This window comes from Amaranthus tricolor, chromosome 17 (assembly GCF_026212465.1).
Source record: "Amaranthus tricolor cultivar Red isolate AtriRed21 chromosome 17, ASM2621246v1, whole genome shotgun sequence".
NCBI classification, from domain to species: domain Eukaryota; kingdom Viridiplantae; phylum Streptophyta; class Magnoliopsida; order Caryophyllales; family Amaranthaceae; genus Amaranthus; species Amaranthus tricolor.
This window is the reverse complement of record NC_080063.1, coordinates 12,335,297-12,361,237: the sequence shown is the minus strand read 5'-3', so window position 1 is coordinate 12,361,237 and position 25,941 is coordinate 12,335,297. Positions and strand designations below refer to the sequence as shown.

Below are 25,941 nucleotides of genomic sequence, written 5' to 3'. Positions count from 1 at the left end.
TATTCAATAAAACCATATCTAATCAAGCTCAAAACATCTCACAACATACTCAAATAGAGAAGTAAATGCCACTTATAAACGACAATATTAACAGTTAGTTTTGGTAATTAGTACTAAAATGGTGATAATAATAACAGAAAGTTAGTTTAATTTTAATAGAAATATTTCTTGACAAACCTTATTACCATACTCATTCTCTTTCAGCAATCTCATTTTGTTCAAAAAATTCATCCCAATACATTATCCTTTGAATATATGATATTAAGTAGTAATGAAAAATGTGAATAAAAAACTTTTTTATGATTAAACTTTATTAACACGATCATAAAAATTAATCATACAAATCATTCTCATTAGTACCGTTAATCAAACCGCCTATTAGATTTCATTAAAATACCCCTCTTCAACTCGGTGTGATATTGAATAGACACAAACCTGCAATCAACTTGATTTATGACCAAATTAAATGATTAATGTGACCAGAAAAATCAAAACCGGACTAAACTCAAAATAATAAAAAAATAAAAAAAAGTAAAAAAATAAAAAAACTGACACAAAATCCAACTGAGTAACAGAATTTACCACCATTAGTTGAGCTTCCTATGATGATAATTGCTAAGCGTTATAACAAACAATACAGTAGATAATTGAGAGAACCTACCAACTGTAGCTGAGCTTGCTATGATAATGATAGAGAGAATTCAAGGCCAGAGAAGCTCATCCTGTGTTAGGTTGAACGGGTTATAGAAGGCTAACACTAAAGCTTCAACCAACGAAACCTGAGGGATAGGTAAAACAAGAGGTATTCGTTCGGATCATCGGGTCGATTCCAGGCCAAATGTTTTGATTCGGTTCAAAATCGGGTCATGCGTCCACGTTAATTTTAAATTCATTTGAAGTCAAATCAAGTCGGTTTCAGTTGCAAGATCAGAAAATATCGCGAACAGTTCAAAAAGTCATATGGACTTATTCCAGACTAATCATGGCAATTTCCTAGCAAGCAATCAAAGAGAACGCACACAACATTATACATTTCTAAAACAAATAGATTCTGAATGGACATACAACCAGCATTAAGCATGCTCAAAATATTCATGTCTAACAAAATTGTCAAAGATCCAATCTGCTTTGGACAAAAAAAGAAAAGGCAATAGAATTTATATGATTCCGATCTTGTTCGCCACATCTAATGCATCGTAGTCTGGTGTAAGGCGAACATATGCCTTCTTGGTACCATCAGGCCTGCAGTTGAGGATAAGACAATTTCAGTTTTACACTCTTTGGAAGACATAGCATAAACTATGAAAAGCGTTTTGTAGACATCACATAAACTATGAAAAGAGGAAGACTATCAATAGTATATTGCCCAGGAAGACCACAATAACCGCAAGCAAGAAAAATCAAATTTCACAAGGCAACGACAAGTATGCACTAAATATGATTAACTTATAATCAAAGTAAGAGTGATTACTACCGACATTCATTGCCTTAAAATAAATATGGACATGTTGCTATTTTGTGATATCAAATCAAATACACCAAATTCGCAAATCACGACAAAAATACAAATTATAATCCGTGCAAACCCTCAGTCTCAATATTTGCTTAATTTACCATTTCTATAAGAACTGGGTATAGTTTAGGGCACACAAAAGAATGGAGTGGGTATATAAATATCAACATCACAACAGAACTAAGATTTAAAAGCAAAAATACAAACACCATAAATTTATTAAGATGCAACACAAAAATGGTTTACCTGATCAATGTGTTAACTTTCTTAGCCTGGATATCATACATCTTTTTTACAGCATCCTTAATCTTTTTCTTATCAGCACGTAAATCAACAATAAAAACCAACGTGTTGTTATCCTCGATTTTCTTCATTGCAGACTCAGTGGTCAATGGATATTTAAGGATCTGATAGTGGTCCAACTTGTGCCTTGGAGGAGCACTGATGCGAGGGTACTTTGGATTTCGGTCGGTCTTCAATGTCTTTGGCCTGTGGAAAGTAACCTTGGTCCTAATCTTCTTAGCCTTCTTCTTCAGGGTCGATGCACCAGATTTCACAGCCTTGGCAGCTTTTAAGGCCTGAGCCTTGGGATCAGCTTTCTTTCCATCTGCACTCAGGAAAGCATTTATGCAAAGAAAACATTACTATTGCAAAAATCAAATAGCAACCCACACCAAATTCAACAACACTGCTTTCAATGCCACTCTAACACCTATTTCAGTATAAAACACTAAAACAGAATATCCAACTCGCTATGCTATCTAACTTGCCTGTAAATTCAAGTTCTCTCAATGCAATTACAATATCAAATTTAGTCGATAAGAATCATTACAGAATAATCCCAGCTTTATACTCCAATAATAAACACACAAGATACATTATACTACCTAATAACACGATCACATAACACATCGAACAATCAACTTCAGCATGGTTCAAAAACTCTAAGGAACAAGAACCTTATATTAAAATAGTAAGTCCCATATAGTATAAAAATGGATTTCTAACGCTTAAAGCCTGCTTGAATTTCTTGAAAAAAATTAAAGAGGTAAATAATACATAGAAAAAAAATTAAGTATTAAAACCATAAGTTTGGCACATTTTAGCGACTTACTATTTCTCTCCTCATTTTACATCACTCTCCTTCTCATTGCATTCCCTCTATTATTTCCAAGACTCCAACAAACTTTAATTTCACAAACCCTAGATCCACCAACATTCTTCCCAAAATACATATTCTTCACTGATTTTCTCTCATCAATGGTGCCTCAGCAAAAATCTCATTGTACTTCAATTTTCCTCAATGAATGAATATCCGAACTAATAGGGTTTTGTTTTTATTTTTTTTGAATAGAATAGGAATTGCAAATGAAAGGAATCTGCTATTACAAGCATTATTAATCCGAAGCTTGTTTCTTAGATCCAACATAAAATTTCTTAAGGTTTTGTCTAATCCTATATTCAAAACCAAGTTAATTTTTGTAGCTTTGAGTTTAAGAAAAACATTTAAAAAAAAAAAAAAGCAAAGGTGAGTTGATTGAGTGCAAAATTTCTCAAGGTTTTGTCTAATCCTATATTCATAACCAAGTATATTTTCCATGATTTTTCACATTTACTATTTTCTCACTTTATACATCCCCCGAATGAAAGCTTTGTAATGGTACATGGTTTATGTTCAGACCTCCAAACCGCATATAAAAATTCAATGAGAAAGGACCTACATTAAATTCTAATCTCAAAGTTATAAATAGAATTGATAAGCAATCGTTTGCTGAAAGAAAAAAATTACTCTAAATCAAAATAAAAGAACCGCTATTCAAAATAACAGTATTGCAAAATAAAATCAAGTCCAGCATGAATTAATTGAAAATGGAAGAGAAAATGAAGAATACCTTTCGCAGGAGGAGCCATTGATAAGTCCTAAAGAAGAATAAACAAAGAAGATTAACAAAATGAAGACTAACAGATTTAAAGGATGGGAATGAAAGAGTTAGAGAAAAACCTAGGAGAAGCTGCTGCGGCAAATGTGTATCTAGGGTTTTCAAAACGGAGAGGATGTGGGCTTCAGGCTTTTCAACTCGTCTTGCCTCACTTTAAAATCAAAAAATACAAATAGCCCAATTAGTATTTAATATTAAATGAATAATATAAATATGAAAAATTGACATTAATAATTTAACTTACTATTCATTCGCTTTGAATAATGCCAATTTTAGATTATTTTTAATAAACCAACATTTATTTTTAGTTTGCTCTCAGCATACTAATAAGGTATACTGATAGCAAACTAAGGGCAAATGTTGAATTAATATAAAATAAAAGGTTATACCGAAAGCAAACTAAAAATAAATGTTGAATTATTAAAAAATAAAACAAAAGTAAGATTATTCATAACAGATAAGTGAAAGATTGGATTATTAATGTCAATTTTTCCTATAAAAATAGGAAACATGTAACTGTTTTAGCAAAAAAAAACATTAATGTGTTAATATAGGTAATTTGTTGGGAGAACTTGAAATGATATGCAAAAAGACTGAGACATGAAACTAGCTTAGCGGATTTTGCTTACAAAAGATATCATTCCTGTGGTGAAAAGTAATATTGTTAGAATCTAAGCAATTAAGAGGTTATAAGCTTTCGAAAAAACATGTAAGCAATTGAATAAAAATAGAGGAGATGAATAAGAAATACCAAGAGTATATTAAAAAGAACGAAAAAAAATTCATTTTGAGTCTAGGGATTTCTTTTGGCTCCATTTGAGAAAATAACAATTTTTAAGCTTCACAAATACAAGTTTATGACGAATTTTGATGATCCATTTAAAGTGCTTGAGAGAGTTAATAATAGTTTCTACAAAATGGAACATCTTGAAGAGTTGATGAGTATTAGCCCTACTTTCAACGTGAGGGATTTGTCACCATACTTAGATGATTCTAATTTGAGGACTAATTCTTCAAAATGATTAGAAAGATCCAAGATCAAGTTTATTATATCATTAGTCCGTTACATTACTTCTAGAAGTAGTTGGCTTTAGTCATTCACAAACCCAGAGTTAGGTACATGTTTATTATGGGTTACATATTAGATGAAGCTAAATGTAGTTTGCCTTAACCCAAAGAATAGTGACAAATATAGAACAAATCTAATAAGATCTTAAACCCATAATCATCCTTATATGTATCTTAGCAAAGTTAACAAGATTTCATGATACTTTGAGTGGTTTGAATATTAAATAAGGGAAGATTGTGCTTGTCTTATCTCTTATTTAAACATCAATGCATTGACTTTGTGTTTTTACTCTGAATAACCTCTTTTTGCCTATAATATATTCTTCCTATATTTCATTGTTCTTTTTCTTTGTTCTTTAAACACTTGAATCAATTTTAAGGAGTTAAATTAGCACTTACAGCACCTGCACTCGACATATAACTAAATTATATTATTATTGTCGATAAAATTTAAAACCAGATAATTAGAAGCCAACCAAAGAACATACCGAGTGACCAAATTTACCGCCCTTAGTTGAACTTGCTATGATGAAGTAAATAAGTAACTGCTAACCGTTATGACTAACAGTACAATCAAACGAAATTATGAAGATTCCAGTCCAGAGAAGCTCCTTCCATGTTAGCTTAAAAAAGGTATGGAAGGATCCCTATATCGAAGCCAAACGGTTATATAATCTCAAAAACATCACCTCACTTTTTGACTAATTTCAGTATGACTCATGCTTCATGAATGAACCCAGAAATAACTAGCAGGCAATCAAAGAGATCAAACACATCATTATCCATTATCCAAGACAAATAGATTCTGGATGAAAACACAACTACCACCATAAAGCATGCTCAAAATATTCATGTCTAACAAATTTGTCAAAGATAATTAATCTGCTTCTGACAAAAATATAAAAGCCAATATATGTTTATATGATTCCAATCTTGTTCGCCACGTCTAATGCATCGTAGTCTGGTGTTAGGCGAACATATGCCTTCTTGGTACCATCAGGCCTGCAGTTGAGGATAAGAAAACTTCAGTTTTACATTCTTTGGCAGATGTTGCATAAACTATTGAAAAGATTTTGTAGACATCACATAAACTATGAAAAGAAGATGACTTTCAACAGTATATATTGCTCAGGAAGAAAACCACAATAAACCACAAAGCATGAAAAGTTGAATTTCACAAGCAATGACAAGCATACACCAAACAAGATTAACAGCATATAATCCACCAAACAACGAGTACTATCAACAATCGTTGCCTTGAAAGAGAGATGAACATGTTGCTATTTTAAGATATTAAAGACACCAAAAATCACAACAAAAATTCAAATAATAATTCATGCATCCCCTCGGTCTCAATATTTGCTTCATTTACCATTTCAATAAAAACTCAAAAGTATGGAAGTAATTAACAATCAAAATCACAATCAGAACAGAACTAAAATTTAAGAGCAAAAATACAATCGCCATAGAATTACCTGATCAATGTGTTAACTTTCTTAGCCTGGATATCATACATCTTTTTAACAGCATCCTTAATCTTTTTCTTATCAGCACGTAAATCAACAATAAAGACCAAAGTGTTGTTATCCTCGATTTTCTTCATTGCAGACTCAGTGGTCAATGGATATTTAAGGATCTGATAGTGGTCCAGCTTGTGCCTTGGAGGAGCACTGATGCGAGGGTACTTGGGGTTTCTGTCTGTCTTCAATGTCTTTGGTCTGTGGAAAGTAACCTTGGTCCTGATCTTCTTAGCTTTCTTCTTCAGGGTCGACGCACCGGATTTGACCGCCTTGGCAGCTTTTAAGGCCTGAGCCTTGGGATCAGCCTTCTTTCCATCTGCACTCAAGATTGCACGAATGGAAAGAAAACATTACTATTGTAAAAATCAAATGGCAACCCACAGCTCATTCGACTACGCTGCTTTCAATGCCACTCTAACACCTATTTCAGTTTAAAAACAGAATATCCAACTCCCATTGCTATATAACTTATCGTAAATTCATGTTCTCACTATACGATTACAAAATCATATTTAATCAATACAAATCATTATAAAATAATCCCAGTTTTATACTCCAAATGTCTCCAATAATAAACACACGAGATACATTAAGCTACCTCAAAACACGATCGCAGAAGACAATGAACATTCAAATTCAGAATGGTTCAAAAAATAAAGAGACCAAGAACCTTCTAGTAAAATAGTAAGTCACGTGAAGTATAGAAATGGATTTCTAACTCTTAAGGCCTGCCTAAATTTTTTTTAAAAAAAAAATATTTAAGAGGTCAATAATACATAGAAAAAAAAATATTTAGTATCAAAATCATAAGTTTGGCACATTTGAGCTACTAACTATTTCTCTCCTCATTTATTTCACTCTCCTTCTCGTTGCATATCGTCTATTATTTCCAAGACTCCAACAAACTTTAAAATCACAAACCTTAAATCCACCAACATTCTTTCCTAAATACATCATCTTCACTTAATTTCTCTCATCAATGGCGGCTAAGCAAAAACCTCATTTTACTTCAATTTTCCTCGATCAATAAATCTCAGAACAAATAGGGTTTTGCTTTTTTAAACAAGGAGGAATTGTAAACGGAAGAAATCTGCTACTACAAGCATCATCAATCTCATGTTTGAATCTTAAATCCAACATATAATTTTTCAAGGTTTTGTCTAATCCTTAATTGATAACCAAGTTAATTTTAGAAGGTTTTGAATTTAAGAATAATATTCGAAAAAATCAAAAGGCGAGTTGATTGAGTGCACAAATTAGGAATGGAGTCATGTGAGTTATAGTTTTACATAGGGTACAACAGTTGAGGAGGAGGAGAATGAAAATGATGGTGGTGGTATGAAGTGGGTATGAGGATGCAGGCAATGGAGGCAATAGACACACTAATATCAACAATCTGGGGTAAATTTTAGTCTACGATATCCTAGGGTAAATATTAACACCGATTTGAGGGGTACTGATTACTCCTCTAATTTTTCCGTTCCTTTAACTACAATCCAGGTTCATAAACTTTGCATAAAATTTATAAATAATTTATGTTCAGAGCTCACTAAGTCACCCGAATAGAAGTTTTTTGATGGTACATGGCTTATGTTCAGACCTCCAAACCGCAAATAAAATTCAAACGAGGCAATCGTTTGATTTGAAACAATGTTTCCAGGTGAAAATTATAAATATGGCTTTGACGAGAAAGAAACTACATTGAACTCAAATCTCAAATTATGTAAAAAATTAATCCAATTGTTCGTCGAATATCATAATTTTTTCATCGCACTAATACGCAATCGCTTGTGGAATGAAAAAAAAATTACTCTGAATCTCAAACAAGTTCAAGCATTTATCCAATATTCAAACAGTTGGAACATGATGTATTATTATAAATGAATTAAATACAAATTCGAATGAATCAACACAAGAATCGCTATTCCAAACAACAATCTTGCAAAACAAAATAAAGTCCAGCATAAATCAATTGAAAATGGAAGAGCATATGAATAATACCTTTCGCAGGAGGAGCCATCGATGAACCCTAAACAAGGATAAACAAAGAAGATAGAGAAAAACCTAGAAGAGACAATGGAGAGAAGCTGCTGCGCAAATGTGTGTTTAGGGTTTTCCTGTGTGTGGGTTTTACTTCCTTCAAAACAGATGCAACATTAGTATTTTTACCCTATTATTCATCTCATTAATAATTTTTGTTTAATTTTTAATTTATAAGTTAAAATATAGTTAGTCCGATCATTTTATTGGGAGATATATCTCAAGCCTAATTCATCAAAGATTAATGTCTACTTACTGTATTCTTAATATTTACTTTTAATATCTTAAATGTCTACTTACATTATTCTTAATACCTACTTATAATATTTTAAAAAATATATAATGGGTCGGACCAATTATGGACGGTCTCTCACAAGAATTTGTTAACGAAATTCCGTTGGACTTTCAAGATTGATACTATAAATTTTTTAATTTTTTTCACACACTTTTGTATGAGACAACATTAGTGAGAGTGTCTTATACTTTGGTTAAATACTCTATCTTAAATATATAATGAGAATATGAGTTTTTTGTTTGAGATCGTCTCACTGAGAAACAATCTCTCACAAAAATAATTTATTTTTTATTCATACATAACTAGAGATACTAAAAATCAAATTAATGTATTAAAATACATAAAAAATTAAATATTGTAAATATTTTGAAACCAACCTAGTATTTAAAAACCTTCAAACTACCCGGCCTTCGCAAAGTTTGAAAGTGGTTCTTTTAGAAAATTAAATGTTTTCACTTTTCATGTATAATAAAGCGTAAACTTAGGGGGCGTTTGGTTGGGGGTCTTAAGGAAAGGGAAAGGGAATGGAAATACCCCATTCCCTTTGATGTTGTTTGGTTCGCATTTAGAATGATTCCGTTTTCCCATTTTAAGGTTTAGGTTTACCCAAATGAGGTCACTTTCCCATTCCATTCCCTTCCCCATTCTTGAAGCTGTCCTCTCCAAACCCTACTAGCGTGCTGCCGCCATCTCCTTCCATTCGTCTTCCTCAAGTTTAAAGGTTCGTCTTCCTCAAGTTTTAAGGTTCGTCTTCCTCAAGTTCTCATCCCTTCCTCGCGCGTCGTTCCTCCTGCTGCTTTGCCATTTCTCTCACGCTCGATTTTGCTGCATCGATTGTCAAATGTAAGTTACTTGTTGATTTGAATCTCCTTCCTCTTCACTCGTTGTTCTTCTTCATTCTCTGTTGTACCGCTGCTGCTGCTGTAATTCATGTTCTTCTTCATTTGTTGAAGCTCTGTAATTCATGTCGATTCTATGCTGCTACTGCTATTGTCGATTCGTGTTATTCTTCATTCGTGTTCTGCTGCTAATTGTTGTTGAAGTTGGATTAATTGTTCTGGATTCCTGTATTTGTTTAGTATTTATTCATCATATTATTATGATTATACTATAATTTGGATTTCTGCTGCTATTGATTATATGAGTTATAGGATGCACATGATGTGCTCGATGAAATGCTCCTATGAAATTATACTACTTTTTGTCATATTTTATGCAAGAAATGGAGTATTATCCGGTTGTTGTGTATTTGAATGTGTAATTTTTTCATAATGGTGGTGATGTGGTGTATAATGGGGGTTCTAATTTCGCTGTGATTCTTAAACATGATATGACCATAGAGGGTTATACATAAACATTGCCATGATATCACAAGCTGTATTGGTGTTGTATTTTGTAGGTTTGTATTCTGTATTTGTTGAGATATGTGTTGTTGATATCACAAGCTGTGGTTCTAATCGTACTGTGTTTCATTTGGTATTCAATGTGAAGTAGCAATGTGTTGTTGATTCTTTGTTTGTTTGGTTTTGAAGAATACGTGGAAACAAGGTACTTGGTAGTTCTTTGATGTTCTTATTGATGTTCATTAAGGCTTAGGTGTTGTTTATCTCTTGTCTTTTTCATGATTAAATTATTAAAGAATATTGTTGCTTTTGGCATTGAGGAACTTCATGTGTAGGTCTTATGGTCAAGTTCTACATTTCATGCTGCTTTGAGTCATACTAGAGCGGTAAGAACTATACAGCAAATTACAGAACACCAACTGAATTTTTTCCTCTGGTGATGCTGAGGCTGGAGTTTTAGCTGCAGTGACTTGTGGGAAGTCAACTAGATAGACTTTATTGAATTGAATTGTATTGTTGCATCACCGGGTACCTGTGCTTCTACAGTCTTTGCTTCTCACTGTTGAACCAAGGATATATTTACCTGTGACTTGCAAGGATCATCTTTAAACACCAGGATCCCTGAGTTTGTTCCTTTGGTATAGATACAGTTGATAAGATGTACTCAGGCTAGCTTCTAGGACATATAGTTGAAAATGAGCATATGCAAGTGGCACAATATATGGCTGAATAGCTTTCATGTAGGCTGTAAGAAGTTGGGTTCTATCATATGATCAAGGTTTTTTGAAAATCTTCCTGAGATTGATTCAATTTTTTAATAATCAACCTTGTTGAGGTTATTTTTTCCCTACTTCCTCCTTGCAATATTGTATCTCCAGTGAGGAACTACGCTATTTCTGCTTGCGAGTCCTTGATCCAAGATACTTTCGAGGAACATTAGAATGATTTTGAAAAGGACTAGAACACTTTTCGTATGTATTTTGATCTACAAACAAGTCATTATATGTAATTAATCGAGCTACGTTGTTATTATTTAGAGTTATGTTTTTTCAAAAAATAAGTTTTTCAAGTTTATCATATAACAACTACTTATTTTTGGAGAAAATATAAAAGAATTTAAAAACTCAAATTTTGATTCCTTAGCTTGAACCAAACAGTCACAAAGGGAATCATTCAACAGTTCATTCCGTTTCCTGAACACAACCAAACGACTAGGCTAAATTAGGGGAATCCATTCCTTTCTCCTTCATTCCCTTTCCTCATTCCATTCCGATTTCCTTGTGCGAACCAAACGCCCCTTTATTATATTAAACATTCAAAAGTACTTATATTTGATTGCACTCCTCGAGATTTAAGGGATCAAAGTGGTTAGGGCTGAATAAAGTTTGGTTTAAATTGTAAATCAAACTGGATTAAATTGAAATTTTAGTATTTAGTCTAGTTTACGGTTTGAATGGTTTGGTCTGGTTTTTTCAAATTAAATTACGGTTTACTGTATGGTCTCGATTTTTTAAAATTTTTCATACCAGACCGGACCACAAACCTTACTATGGTCAAAAATCATAATTTTGTATTTAAAAAATTAAATTGCTACCTAGATATTTTAAGATGTAATTATTTTTATATAGCAATATATACTTGAATGATGTTGATGTTATCGATTAATTACAAATTATTATATTTATTAATTGTAGGTGTGAAATATTTGTATAAATATATGTATTAATTTGGATGAAAATTTAAAAATAAAAAATCGTTGACCAGACCAGACCGGACCGTTGTAAAACGATTTGGTCCGGTCTGGTGATTTAAACGGTCCGATTCAAAAAATTTTCAGACCAAAATTTCTAGTTTGATCTGATTTTAGTGTCAGATTAGACTACATCAGACCGTATTCACCTCTAGTTGTGGTGGTTAGAGGGTGATTTGATCGGAAAACGTTGTTATAGCTAATGAAATACGATTAACGAGTGACAATTAAGCATTGAAATTAAAATTAGGACTTAGGGACATGACTTGTTAACATGTTAAGGGATTTACGACTAGGTTGAATCATGATTTTAGGCAATTTAGGTTATAGGCACATTACGTAACGCTCCATAGTTAAGTCTATTTTTAAAAAAATTTAAAGAAAAATATAAATTGAGTCCTAATCACAAAGGTGTTACCTTTATATTTATTTTACCTTTATATTTATTTTCAAGAAATAAATATAAGACTAAACAACTATAAAATAAGTTACAATTTAGAAACGTTTCAAACCCAAACACAAATCATCAGAATAATAAAACAATTAGAACTTAAATAGTTTTTAGACTAATATTTAATCAACTACAATAAGTACTTTCTATGTGAACCTCATTCTACGATCTCAATCGATCATTAACATGCAATAATAAGAATGCAATAAACAAGAAAGAAAACTCCCAAAATGTAGAAAAATTGAGTAATTTTAACGTCAACTTAAATTTAAAATAATTTACAAAAATAACAATTAACCCAAATCGAAATCGCTGCTAAAAGTTGGTCAAATTGTTGTTTTTGGACTTAAAGTAGGAAAATGACGATTAACCACTGATGTTTAGACGAAGTGCAAGTGATAAGGAAGCAATGCATATTGTAAAATCGCATTGCATTAAGACATGTAAAATCGCCATAAACACAACTATAAATACAATTATTCTACAAAACAAACATTATATAATCTTAAAACCCATCAATGGCATAAGAGGCTAATCCACTTAATACATGTACATCGACCCGATCGAGTTGGGTTTGTATATTATGGAATATATAACAAATTTTTAATGGCTATTCATTAATTATATTTTACGTTTTACCTTACTATAGAGCATACCCAACTGGAAGCAACAAAATTGCCCTATTATCAAACCACTACTCCTAGTATCGGGTTTGCCTTACCAATAAGTAACAGTTTCCCCATACCCATTAATCATTATTTCAAATATCTGATTACGTATTAGACCCCACTAGTTCAACAATAATTTATGGTTAAATAATATAAAAAGAGAAAATTCAATTCTGTACTACGTGGACGATACCGAGTAATTTCTTCTCTCGACAGTGAGACATGATTATTTGATATCATTTTATTGTAGAATAATTTTAATATAAAAATTCAAAATTTATTAGAGTTTTGAACAATTATTTTTTCAGCTATTTTTGCATGAGACCGTTTCACCGTGAGACGAGTCTATACAAAGATTTATTATGCTTAAAGTTTTTATTATTAGACTTAGGGATGACAATGGGTCGAACTCGGCTCGAATTGTACATACTCCGACTTTGCTCCGGATAATAGTCGGACTTTTTTTTTCAGTCCACCCCCACTTGGAGTATGTTGCATACTCCAAGTTTGCCCCGACTCGAACTCTCGGACCTCCAATGGAGTCGGATGCGGAGTCAGATTATTATCAAACAATATCGTTGTGATATTGTACTAATGATTTTAAAGCATAAAAACTTAACAAAATATATTTTTCAAACACAATTTAACAAAAAAATATGTACTTTGAATTCAAGTTTGACAAGAGAAATAGTCCTACTACTATAATTTAACAAAATTTTCTCGCATTTTGATCTGGAATATTTTATTTCTCTTGATCTGATTTGTCGTATTCTGATTGATTAATCTAAATAAAAATACCAAGTAGTTTTTCAAAATTGAAAATTACAATTAGTATGCAAGAGAGCTTGAATTAGTCATGTCTAGAGTTTTAAAGTAAACAAAATATCGGTGTAAACGTCAAATTCAAAGTCGGATTTCTTTCAGGACGGAGTGTCGAATTTTTAATAAGGTCCAACTCCGGCCCGTCTCTAACTCAGACTCGCATAGTAAAGTCGGAGTCGGATAATATTTTCCTCGGAATCAAATCGAATTCTTTTCCTCGAATCGAGTCGGATTAGGGTCGAATTCAGACTGAATTGCTATCCCTAATTAGACTATTTAACTTAACTATAGGACGCGTTTTACGGTGAGAACGTCTTAAAAAAGAATTTATTTTTAAAAAAAAAACAATTCTTGAACTCATGGCATTGAGTTTGAGAGACACTAGTTACAATCTCTAGACTACCCTTGGTAAACAATTACACATCCGTTGAAGAAAGCGCTTTTTATCGCAAGTCGCAACTCTCCAAAAGCCACCCAATAATTAATTTAAATAAAGTTGACGTTGCCGTTAACCTACTTTTTTCTCTTTCCTCCTTTACAGAAAAAAAAAAAAAAAATCTTAAAGAGAGAGAAAGAAAGAAACTTCGACGACGAGTCAAAACTCAGAATACCCACTCCCACTCTTTCTTTCTCTCTCCTCTCTCCCGCCTTCTTTGACTGAGTTGCCAACTCGCTCTCCTTCTTCTCTCTTTCTCTTCCGCCATTGTTGATTCAAACAACCAGGCAGTGAAGAAATCGGTAAAGAAAATTTATTTGTGGTGATCTACTCAATTTCTCACTTATTTTGAACTCTTTTGGACTGTAATTAATCCGTAAATCTAGCATAACCTAAAAATAGATCGGTAAACAAGGTGAATTTGGATTTTTCCTGAGGAGATAGAAAAATGAATGTATCGAGGGGACTGTTTGGGTGGTCCCCACCCCACATACAGCCATTAACGCCGGTATCTGAGGTTTCGGAGCCTCCGGAGTCTCCGTCTCCGTACATAGACACGAACGCCGAGGGTGCGGCTCCCGGTGTGGAGATGGAGGAGGATATGGAAGATGAAGCCGAGGATGAGATCGAGCCGCCACCAGCTGCTGTCCCGTTTTCTCGACTATTCACTTGCGCCGACCGCCTCGATTGGCTTTTAATGGCGGTTGGATCACTTGCTGCTGCAGCTCATGGCACTGCTTTGGTTGTGTATCTCCATTATTTTGCTAAGATTGTTCAACTTCTTGCTTTCAACAGCTCCAAGAACATAAGTGAGGATGATTTGCATAGCAGATTTATTGAGGTATGCTTGCTTTATTGTTTTTAATTAGTTTGCTGTACCTTTTCTTTTTCAGTGTTTAATTGCTAAAAAGTTGTAATTTGTGCTCGAATATCTTAGTGTGGAGTTGGTCGCAGAGACAGAATTCACTATTAAATTAGATTTCATACTGTGGGGATTTTATGGGTAAACAATATGAGACATTTTGATAGTCGGTTCCCAGGTTGCTGTTAAGGATTTTAGGTCCTTTCTGTGCTAACAAATTTATAATACCTTAGGTAATTCCTAATGACTAGTATCACTGCTAAGCAAGGGATTATATGCTCTGGGACGGTCTTTCTTTGCACTTGGTCCAGTGGTGAAAGGAAATTGTATATATGGTTGGATTGTTCTGGTTGGTTGCAAGAGTTGAACAACAATTTATTAAACCTAGGGTTTTAGGGCAAACACATGAACAAGATAAGAATTTATAGGACTAGCATGCAATTAAGATCACCTTTCAGTTTTTGGATTTTGGCTACTAAAAGCTTGTCTTGAACTCATAATATATAAATGAACGGTTGTGATCGCTGTAACGAAACGGTGCTAGGGTAACGAGAGTGATGCGCGTATTTTAATGCTTAAATATTGTTCGAAACCATAAGATATCCCTTGTTACGGCTTAAAATGCGGCTTTCTTTAAACCTTTACAACGCGGGGAATATCTTTATTTCTCGGCTTTCTTTAAACTACAGCTTTTTCCACGTCTGACCATTCACAATCAAGCTTAAGTTCGAAGAACATTCAAGAATCATGACACAATGGCCCTCTGTTTATCTACTAGGATTTTACACAGCTTTCCAACTTTTAGACCTCTAAACAAGTTGTATTGCCAATGACTTAAGAACACACTAACATTATTTTGAAAGATAACCAAAAATTGTTATGTAGAGATATTAGACACTCCTCATAGGGTTAGCCTTTCCTCCTTCACGAACCAAGTTTCTAGGTTTCAAGTCATGAAGTCCTTAACCACCATCCAAGACCAAAATGTCACGAACAAGCCCTAATCATCCGGTACAAGTTGATGGGCCATCCCTTACAAGCCCTAATCATCCCATAATCAAAAACAGTTATAAAGAAAGACAAATAAACTCTTACTTTTTATTTGATCTTTGTTTAATGTATTTTGAAATAAAAAGTTATCAAACATACTCGGTTTTTATAATTAAAAGTGTTGACGATAAGAAAAGGAAAACTAAATTGAAAACTAAATTTTGACAAAATTAGTTTTATAAAAAATAATTTCCTTTCTAGGTAAGTGTTCCTTCTCTCTCATTGTCCAACAATGTTGGAATCTTCAACCAAAATTCAATTTCGTTTATTCATCCTCTTTCGAACTACCCTACTCCATTTGCCATCCATACTCCATCAAAACTATATCTTCCATTATTTCCAAAATTGAATTTCCATGCAAGTACAACCAAACCCATTTAAAGATAATTGAAGGAGTAAAAACATATTCAAACCTTGATAGTATTATCTCCGATGACAAACATCAAGAATTTATCTATTTCATGATGAGACAAAAAGATAATCGATAACATCTAAGCTACTTCTAATGGTGGAAATACCTCCAGTTTTTTCATAAAAAATAAACTCAGAATTTTTTACAGTTTTCTTAAATGTTGTTTGGCTAAGTAACAAATGCTCCTTCTTGTAAATACTCCTTATAACGATCCTTCTTCTTGCTATTCTTCTGTACTCTTGGGTTTATCTTTTTTTTGGTTGTTTTTTGGTGAAGGGGCGAAGAAAGAGATGGAGTTGCGGTATTATTTCTTGTGTATTTGTGACCAATTTGTCAATTTCAATGTCCTCCACATAGATTTTTCTTCTCCATTCATTATGATTTTCTACCATCTCAATTTGTAAGTGTAGGTCATTCATATCCTTTTTCGCTCCTGTCCTCCAAGTCATCTTTGATTTTTCTCGCCCTCTTTTTAAGTTTCTTGAGCTCCAGCTTTCTATCTTCCTTATCTGTTTGCTAATACCCCGTTTTTGTACATGTCCATCGAGACCATCTTAAACGATTCTCTTTCATCTTTTCATCAATATTTGCAACTCATACCCTCTTTCTTATATTTTCGTTTTGAATTTTATCCTGTAAAGTATGTCCACTCATCCATCAAAGCGTTCACATTTTCGCTAGTTCAATCTTTTTACAATGATCCTTTTTAAAAGCCCTACATTTTGATCCATATAGTAGCGCCAATCTAATTGTTGTTCAATAAAACTTCCCTTCAACCTTAAGGGCACACTTCGATCATATAATATTCAAGTAGCCGTCTCTGTTTTTGTCACCCATTTATTTTTATTGGTCACATCTTGTTGGATGTCCCCACTACTTTGAAATATGAATCCAAGGTACTTGAAGCATTTACTTGAAATTCTTTCTCTTTTAGTTTTATAGTGCCTCATGTTATCTCGTTGGTGCTAAATTACATTCCATATACTTAGTCTTGCTCTGACATAATTTGAAACCTCGTGACTCTAACTCTTGTCTCCATCGTTCTAACTTAGCATTTACCCCTCTTTAGTCTCATCTATGCAACGCCTTGTATTGATCACGTTATTTCTTCTAGGACCACTATGAAAAGAAAGAGTCTTAGGACCAAGCCTTGATTAAGGTCAATTGTGATTGGAAAATCCTCAATTGCTCCTCCGCATGTCCTAACATTTCATTACTTCTCGATACATATGTTGCACTATATCAATGTGATTCTTGGGAATGGCCTTCTTTGTAGCCCTATAGTACTCCATCATTTGTCTCATAATATGAATTGCTTCCATTGTAGATCTCTCTAAACATAAATCCAAATTGATTTTTAGATAATTGATCCAAAAATGGGGATACAACTCAAATTAGCTAAAGGAAAGGATAAGCAAAGTCATCATCCAAATTATTAAAGACTATTTGACTTATCATGACTGGAAAATGGTGTAGCAAATCTATTAAAAAGGGAAGTTTATGACTCAGTAGTTATGCTATAGGCTTGAAGTTTCTCCAAATGGTGAATTATGATACCTATTTTATCAAGGAAAACATCTAATGGACCCATTTGAAACGTATCGCTTTGATACCAAGTTGTAATGAACTAGAATCTAACAATGTGAGAAATAAATAGATCAGGGATTAGAAAGAGTAAAGAGGAAGAGGTTGAAGAGAATTACTGAAGAAGATTAAGAAATAGGGAAGAAGTACAAAACTATAGTGAGAAATAGAGAAAAGAGAAATATAAGAGGGAGAATTCATATCATATTCATTTCATATCTCCTCATTCCCTTATTACATGCTATAAATTTATACTAATTAAGACTAACCAACTGATTACAATATTACTTCTAGTCTTTAGAATGACCTTAAACAAATACATAACAAAATATTTCCCTATTGTATAACAAAATTAGTTTTCTTTTGTGTGGCACTTGGCATCGCTAAGTGCCGAGTTATTAACTTTCTTACTTTTAACAGATTAGCTTCGCCGTGTTACCAATATGTTTGCTCTAAGAAACCAAGGTGGTGCCACTAACCAATGTGTGCTAGCTTATTCTAGAAGATTTCCAAAAACATATTTATTGACATTATTCAAAAGTTTGGAACCAAGATCTAAAGAGTGACACCAAATCATGCTCTATCAATGTGTGCTACCCAATACTAGAGGGCTTTGGAAAGAAGAGGGAGCTCAAGACTTAGTGGAATTTCTACATCTTAGTCACACTTTGGACAATATGGTTGGAAAGGAAGAGACACATTTTTAAAAGGATTGTTTCCTTGGATTAGATGTTGTTTGGGATAAGTTTAAATATTTAGCAACCCTATAGGTTAAGGCCAAAGGATTGTTTTGGAATTTTATTATTAATAATTTATGTAAAATAAACTTGAAGATTTTATCTTTAATAGACCCCTGCTTTTTATTGGTGAATGTTGCATCAATAAATTATTCTTTATTATAAAAAGAAACTCTACCAAAATCTTTAAAAAAACATTCATGCTTTCTCTTACCCTCCCCCTTCTTTTTACACTACTTTTCTCTACTTATTCCTCAAACATACTAAATACCAGTTAATTGCAATACCCCTTCAAAGCCTTGCGTTACATATTAAGATATTGCAATACTTGCATAAAACACTCCACACCAAGCTAAGCTGGCCAAACAAGCACCTAGCTGCAAAATTTTTATCACCCAAAAAGTAGTTAGATCAAGCATTATAGGTATTCTCCCCCCTCTTTTTGGTTAGTGCCTTCTATTGTTGGTGTATTCCTATGAGGTCAATGTGGAATCTAAGGTTAGCTCAGAATTACATGACTTGTAAGTTTTGAGGTGGTGGATCCTAGATATTGAGGTTTGAAACATTTCTACCTGAACCCAACATAAAGAATGAGTTTAGGTAACACTATTGATATGTGATTCTAGTATTTAGTAGCAGTTTTTCTCAGGGCTTTTCTTGGCAGCTTGAAATGGTGACTTCGTTTAAGGGGATTGTACAGACAAATGTAGCGATTGTGATTGGTTGGTGGTGCTTTGTTTGCTGTGATGCCATACAAATTCTCAAACTGGTTAGGTTTCTCTTGTTGGAACTTTGAAACTCAAGGAACCTTTTTTCAAATAATTAAGTAGTACTACATCGGTACACCCTTTTGTTTGCTGTCAGTGTTTTTGTTTTTTGTTTCATTTTTTATTATCAACTTGTATGGATATTGTATTTCTTTTCATCTCTGTTCTCAAGCATAGGTTGTTAATATTTGATTTAAGATTGGATGGTGTAGATAAGGAATAACTAACGTCTCCTATGGTATATGTCAAATTATATGTGTGCCAAAGGGATAATAGTGGCCCTGTCAATGACTATTCTCCACAATTTTTACCTATCTTTTAATCCTAATTGGGCTACTGCTGCTGGTGGTTCTTTTTATTCCCTAACTATCAACTTATTTTGGGGTCGTGTAATGTATACTGTGTAGAGTAATAGTTGGCATATGATCTTAAACAGTTGACTGCTGGCTTATGCGTGTGTTGTCTGCCTTGCTTCTGACCTGAATGCTGAGGCAGCAAAATTTAGAAGGTTGTTTATGGGCAAGTGCTCAGTACAGCCAACCTATAGCTGGATTTAATTTTAAATGTATTAGAAAAAACAATGTCCATTACCCCAATCCAATGCATTAAGTGATTCTCACCTTCAGATGCATGCAATTTTACACTTGTAGATACAAAAAGGTTATTTTCCCCTTGATAATAAACATCATTTGCAACTTCATATAATTAAGAAGTGCACATGTTTTATTGAGCTATTTAACTGTAGCCCAATATAATTGAATCCTTAGAACTATTAATCTTTTTGGCTCTATTGAGAATAGACATAATTTTTTTAAATGTGTTTTGGAGAACTTAATGTTTGACTTTTTTTTCTATTAATATGGCTTGTTTTTGTTGCAGCTTGCTCTAAAAATTGTCTATATAGCTGCTGGTGTTTTTGCAGCTGGGTGGATTGGTAAGTTAATGTCTGGTAAATTTGTGTTTAATTGCACGTCAAATCCGTTTTTCATGTTCGTACAATTCTAACATATTGGTTTTATATAGAGGTCACCTGTTGGATTCTTACTGGAGAACGGCAGACTGCTGTAATCAGGTCAAAGTATGTACAAGTGTTATTAAATCAGGATATGAGTTTCTTCGACACGTATGGAAATAATGGAGACATTGTTAGTCAAGTATTGAGTGATGTGCTGCTTATTCAATCAGCATTAAGTGAAAAGGTACAAGTTTTGTTTTTTGAATAAAGATATATTTTTTTGAATATTTTTTAATAAAGATATTATGATTGATTAGTTTCTAACTTTCCATTTTGGTGCATCAGGTTGGCAATTATATTCACAACATGGCAACATTTTTCAGCGGTCTGGTTGTTGGATTTATCAACTGTTGGCAGATTGCCCTCATAACTTTAGCAACAGGGCCATTCATTGTTGCTGCGGGAGGAATTTCAAACATATTTCTTCACAGGCTTGCAGAGAATATCCAGGATGCATATGCAGAAGCAGCCAGCATAGCTGAGCAGGTAATTCTTTGGTCATCATGCCAAACCAACCCATGAATGAAAAATTAGTTGACTCCCGTTGTCTATATGTGATTGCTCCACCAGCCTTAATGAGCGTCCATATGAGATTGCTTCATTTACTCTTTATGAAATTTCTCTAATGTTTTTCTTCCCCCAACCTAGGCACTTACCTTTGGCCCATCCACTGTGTTTGCTTTAAAACAAGCAACTAAAGGGTATTGAGTAATCTCATATGGACATAGGGGGAGTAATAGTCAAATAAATACAACATGACATTACTTCAATGCCAAGTGGCTCCCGTCCATGTGGAGTTTGGAGGGTTTGGATGTATGAAAAGTTGAAAAGTTATTACTGGGTAGGCTGAGGTAGGGGAAGGCTAGGTGAGAATTACCTAACAAAAGCGGTCAATTGAGACAAAACCCGATCCTCTAATGAGTCATTTTACTATAGTCCATTATTACCCGAAACCAATGAACTAAATTCTTGGCTCCATCGAGTGAGTTAAAGATGTCAAGATTAAGTTCTATTATTCTTTTGGATATATGGTGATATTTAAATCTGTTCTTATTTGTAGAGTGCTTCCATAACAGTCTTCTCCGTAGGAAAAAAATTGTAGATGTCAAGATTAGGTTCTATAATTTTTTGGATGCCTTCTAAAATATATATGTGAGAATCTAATTGCATTTACAGGCTGTGTCATACATCAGAACATTATATGCATTCACAAATGAGACTTTGGCTAAGTATTCGTATGCAACGTCGCTTCAAGCAACACTTAGATATGGTATATTAATAAGTCTTGTGCAAGGCCTGGGGCTTGGCTTTACATATGGCCTAGCAATTTGTTCTTGTGCACTGCAGCTTTGGGTTGGAAGATTTCTGGTTACTCATAAAAAAGCACATGGTGGTGAAATTATTGCTGCGCTCTTTGCTGTTATTCTGAGTGGCCTGTAAGAACCTGTTTTTTCAAATTCTTGTAGCTGCATGTGTCTTAAATATTTTTTTACTATTTTTGTACATTTTGCCTCTGTTTCAGTGGACTGAATCAGGCTGCAACAAACTTCTATTCATTTGAGCAAGGACGGATTGCTGCTTATAGACTATTTGAAATGATCAGTCGTTCGTCTTCTTCTATTAATAATGAGGGGAATACTCTAAATTCCGTTCAGGGTAATATTGAGTTTCGAAATGTGTATTTCAGCTATCTGTCTCGTCCAGAGATACCTATTTTAAGTGGGTTTTACCTCACTGTTCCTGCTAAAAAGGCTGTAGCACTAGTTGGAAGAAATGGCTCAGGAAAAAGTAGTATTATACCTCTCATGGAGAGATTTTATGATCCTACATTAGGTAATACAGGCTTCAAAATACACTGATTTCATGAATAATGCTGAAGCTAGCTAATCCATGACTGAGTTGGTGATTTTTTTCTTCTATTGGTACAGGGGAAGTCCTTCTAGATGGAGAGAATATAAAAAATCTTCAATTAGAATGGCTTAGAAGTCAAATTGGTCTAGTCACGCAGGCACCTGCTTTACTTAGTTTGAGTATCAGAGAAAATATTGGTTATGGACGGTCTGTTACATCAGATCAAATTGAAGAAGCTGCTAAAATAGCACATGCTCATACATTCATCAGTTCACTTGAAAAAGGATACGATACTCAGGTAGACCTCTAGTTGTATGTGTAATTTTACACTGCATTTCTACATTTGTATGTTTAGGTTTTGGTTTTATATGGTTTCCCTTATTTCCAACTTCCTGTTATTTACTCGAAGTTGCATGCTCCAGGTTGGTCAAGCTGGCTTGGCATTGACAGAAGAGCAGAAGATCAAGCTGTCAATTGCGAGGGCAGTTCTCTCTAATCCATCTATTTTACTTCTCGATGAGGTTACAGGTGGACTTGATTTTGAAGCTGAAAAATCTGTCCAAGAGTCATTGGATCTTCTTATGTTAGGACGTTCTACCATAATAATTGCTAGACGACTTAGTCTAATTAGGAATGCTGATTACATTGCTGTTATGGAGGAGGGTCAACTTGTTGAAATGGGTACACATGATGAATTACTAAACTTGGATGGTCTATATGCTGAACTTCTGAAATGTGAAGAGGCAGCCAAGCTTCCCAGGAGGTAGGGCATGAACAAGACATGTAGCCTTTGTTGTTTGTGTCTTAACATTTTGATTATTTAGCTGGTGTAAAGTTCTGCAATGTTTACCTCTTGTTTGCTCCTTGTATAGGATGCCAGTAAGGAAATACAAAGAGGGCACAACTTTTCAGATTGAGAATGACTTTTCTGGAAGTCACAATTACCAAGAGTCGTCCTCTCCAAAAATGGCTAAATCACCTTCTCTGCAGAGAGTTTCTGGTGGCCATGCTTTTCGAGTGTCTGATGCTGCTTTTAGCTCTTTAGAGTCACCAAAAGATCGAAGTCCACCTTCAGAACAGTTGAGGGAAAATGGTAATGGTAATTCTTTAGATGGAGCAGAGAAGGAGCCGTCTATGACAAGGCAGGACAGTTTTGAAATGAGATTGCCTGAGCTACCAAAACTTGATGTTCAAGCTGCACGAAGACAAACCTCTAATGCTTCCGATCCTGAATCCCCTGTTTCGCCGCTTTTAACATCTGATCCTAAAAATGAACGTTCACATTCACAAACCTTTAGTCGCCCAAATAGTGAAATTGGCGACATGCCTGAATTGCTGAGGGAAACAAAGGATTCACGAAATTGTATGCCACCATCATTTTGGAGGCTAGTTGAACTTAGCCTTGCAGAATGGCTTTATGCTGTTTTAGGGAGCATTGGTGCTGCTATATTTGGTTCCTTCAACCCTCTTCTTGCTTATGTCATTGCATTAATAGTAACAACTTACTACAGATTTTCTGAAGGTCACCATTTACGACATGAAGTTGACAAATGGTGCTTGATCATAGCATGCATGGGCATTGTGACTGTACTTGCCAACTTCTTGCAACATTTTTACTTTGGTATCATGGGGGAGAAAATGACTGAAAGAGTTAGGAGGATGATGTTTTCAGGTACATTTGTTAGTTGTCATTTAGCTGTGTGATTATTGCCTACCACAACTGCTTGTTTTAGATGTAATACTTTTGGTTTTACTGGCAATACAGCAATGCTGCGAAATGAAGTTGGATGGTTTGATGATGAGGAAAATAGTGCTGACACCTTATCCATGCGATTGGCTAATGATGCAACATTTGTGCGTGCTGCTTTTAGCAACCGCCTTTCCATTTTTATACAAGACAGTGCTGCAGTAATAGTTGCTATTCTTATTGGGATGTTGCTACAGTGGCGTTTGGCTGTGGTGGCTGTAGCAACACTTCCAGTCCTCACAGTTTCTGCAGTTGCCCAGGTTTTACTCTTGCCCTTATACAGAACATCTATCAGAATGCATATTATTTCGCTCCTACTTTTTGGTACTGTTTTCAAATAGCTAGCTAACCTTTGTATGTGATTGTTAGAGTTGTGGTTCCCTAGGTTTGTATAAAATACTTTACTGATTGGTCTTTATTGTTGGTAAATTTTACTTTCTGTTAGTTATAATTAGTAGTGTGCAGCTACCTGAAACTGTTGTTTTACTGGAGAGTTTCTCGAATTCAGTTTGACGAAATGCTAAGGTTAAAATGAAAATTTTGAAAGGTTGTAAAATTACACGCCAATGTAAAGTGTGGTAACAGGTTTTAGTATTAGTCATCTTAAGTCATTAGTCAAAGAAAATAGTCTTCACCGTAAATCAATTTTCCTGTTTTCTTTACTAAGCATAAATAAGCAATAATCTTAAGATTTCTTAGACAGCTCGAGTATTCCTGTGAACTTTGCCACGTGGACACTCAATTGTGGTGATAATTAGCCCATATGACTAAAAATGATTCCTACGGACGTTCTTGTTTCATTCTAAAAAGATTGACTCATGGAAATGGAAGCAGCATGAGTTTGCTGTTATACTTTTAATATGGCTTCAGCTGATAATTCTGTGAAAGGATGTAATCTTGTGATTTGAGTCGGATTTGTGCACTTCCACATAAACTCTCATGTTACTTTAGGACCTTTGCATTACGTATGCTTTCTCTTTTGAAAGCAAGAGTGTAAGACATACTAATCTAGTCACCCTTTAACTGTGATGTGAAGGTTCTTTTAATCTTCTACTAGTATATACTAGTATTATTGAGTAAAGTGAGTTCTAGTTGCAGTGTGTAATAGGTAATAGACTAGATTTCTTGCTTGCATCCCTTAATGCTTTTCCAACTCTTAGAAAGTCAAATTCATAATCTCTTATAATTTGGATCAAGCAAGAATGGATAGAACCAAATAATTTTTAAGCCTTTTCTTGCATCATTGTGAATATTTATTTAGCTTGCCTGGTGTAGTTGGCAAGTATATCAACTGGTAAATTTGATCATGAGTTTGATTCCAGCAAAATTCTAGTTCTTGGGGGCGGGCTAGTGTTCTACTAAACTTCTTCCTACTTCTCCATATGGCCAAGGGCTTTGCTGCAAAGGCTGGATTGAGTCAGAAATCTGAATGCGAAGACAGGGAAGGGGGGGGTAGCCGGTCAGGTCCAGTTGCTGTTGGGCCATTACTTTTACCTTCCAAAAAATCTGTAGAAGGTCTATGTAACGGGCTATTTTAATCCTTCTGAAGCTGTAGTGTGCATGAAGGGAAATTTAGCTTTTACAATTCAAAGCCCATGCTTAAATAGGCTTGCAAACTCAATTATGATAAAAGCTTTGCATCCTATGCACTTGTTTGTGTATTGACTGTTTAGTATATGTGCAGCATAATGTCGACACACTCATAAACTTACTAGTGCTGCTTCTATATCAATGATTTTCTGTATTTTGCGGCTTTATCTTTAGCTGTCTAAGAAACAATTGTAATATTTTAGTTTCTTGATTACAGTAGTTGCTCTTTATTAATGTTGGTAAGTTTGACTTCATGACATAAGTGACAATCATCCAAGTGCTGTTGAAACAAAAAAGAGCCCTCTAAACAACTCTATTCATAAACCCTTTTGATACGGAGAAGTTTCCATTATGGCCTCCCTGTCAAATTTTGAACTTTTGACATACTTTCTGTATTTTGTGAATTTAAATGTTGTGTACTGAAGCCCTTTTAGTTATTATCTTTCTGCAATGCTTGGCCAAACCCTAACTGATTATCTC

General features: G+C 34.1%; 3 protein-coding genes across 3 annotated transcripts in view; 1 reads left to right on the top strand and 2 right to left on the bottom strand.

The window, feature by feature from the left end:
• Positions 1-1,001: 1,001 nt before the first annotated feature.
• Positions 1,002-3,616, bottom strand: LOC130804242 (60S ribosomal protein L23A). Its single transcript, XM_057668621.1, has 4 exons — positions 3,516-3,616; positions 3,406-3,433; positions 1,760-2,120; positions 1,002-1,242 (listed from the first exon to the last, which is right to left on the bottom strand). Exons 2-4 carry the CDS (start codon positions 3,422-3,424, stop codon positions 1,158-1,160), a joined length of 465 nt encoding a protein of 154 aa, XP_057524604.1. The 5' UTR covers positions 3,425-3,433; positions 3,516-3,616; the 3' UTR covers positions 1,002-1,157.
• A 1,652-nt stretch (positions 3,617-5,268) lies between these two features.
• On the bottom strand, positions 5,269-8,202 carry LOC130804241 (60S ribosomal protein L23A). Its single transcript, XM_057668620.1, has 3 exons — positions 8,043-8,202; positions 5,997-6,357; positions 5,269-5,523 (listed from the first exon to the last, which is right to left on the bottom strand). The coding sequence occupies exons 1-3, from the start codon at positions 8,059-8,061 to the stop codon at positions 5,439-5,441; spliced, it is 465 nt and encodes a 154-aa protein (XP_057524603.1). The 5' UTR covers positions 8,062-8,202; the 3' UTR covers positions 5,269-5,438.
• Positions 8,203-13,918: 5,716 nt separating this feature from the next.
• The window catches only part of LOC130804885 (ABC transporter B family member 6-like), a 13,864-nt gene continuing 1,841 nt past the window's right edge, over positions 13,919-25,941 (top strand). Inside the window, exons 1-10 of the mRNA XM_057669521.1 lie at positions 13,919-14,687; positions 20,138-20,192; positions 20,282-20,457; positions 20,559-20,759; positions 21,450-21,709; positions 21,796-22,106; positions 22,202-22,422; positions 22,547-22,887; positions 22,997-23,796; positions 23,890-24,131. Of these exons, the coding sequence (XP_057525504.1) occupies positions 14,295-14,687; positions 20,138-20,192; positions 20,282-20,457; positions 20,559-20,759; positions 21,450-21,709; positions 21,796-22,106; positions 22,202-22,422; positions 22,547-22,887; positions 22,997-23,796; positions 23,890-24,131 (3,000 nt within the window). The 5' untranslated portion in view covers positions 13,919-14,294. The remainder of the gene's footprint in view (positions 14,688-20,137; positions 20,193-20,281; positions 20,458-20,558; positions 20,760-21,449; positions 21,710-21,795; positions 22,107-22,201; positions 22,423-22,546; positions 22,888-22,996; positions 23,797-23,889; positions 24,132-25,941) is intronic.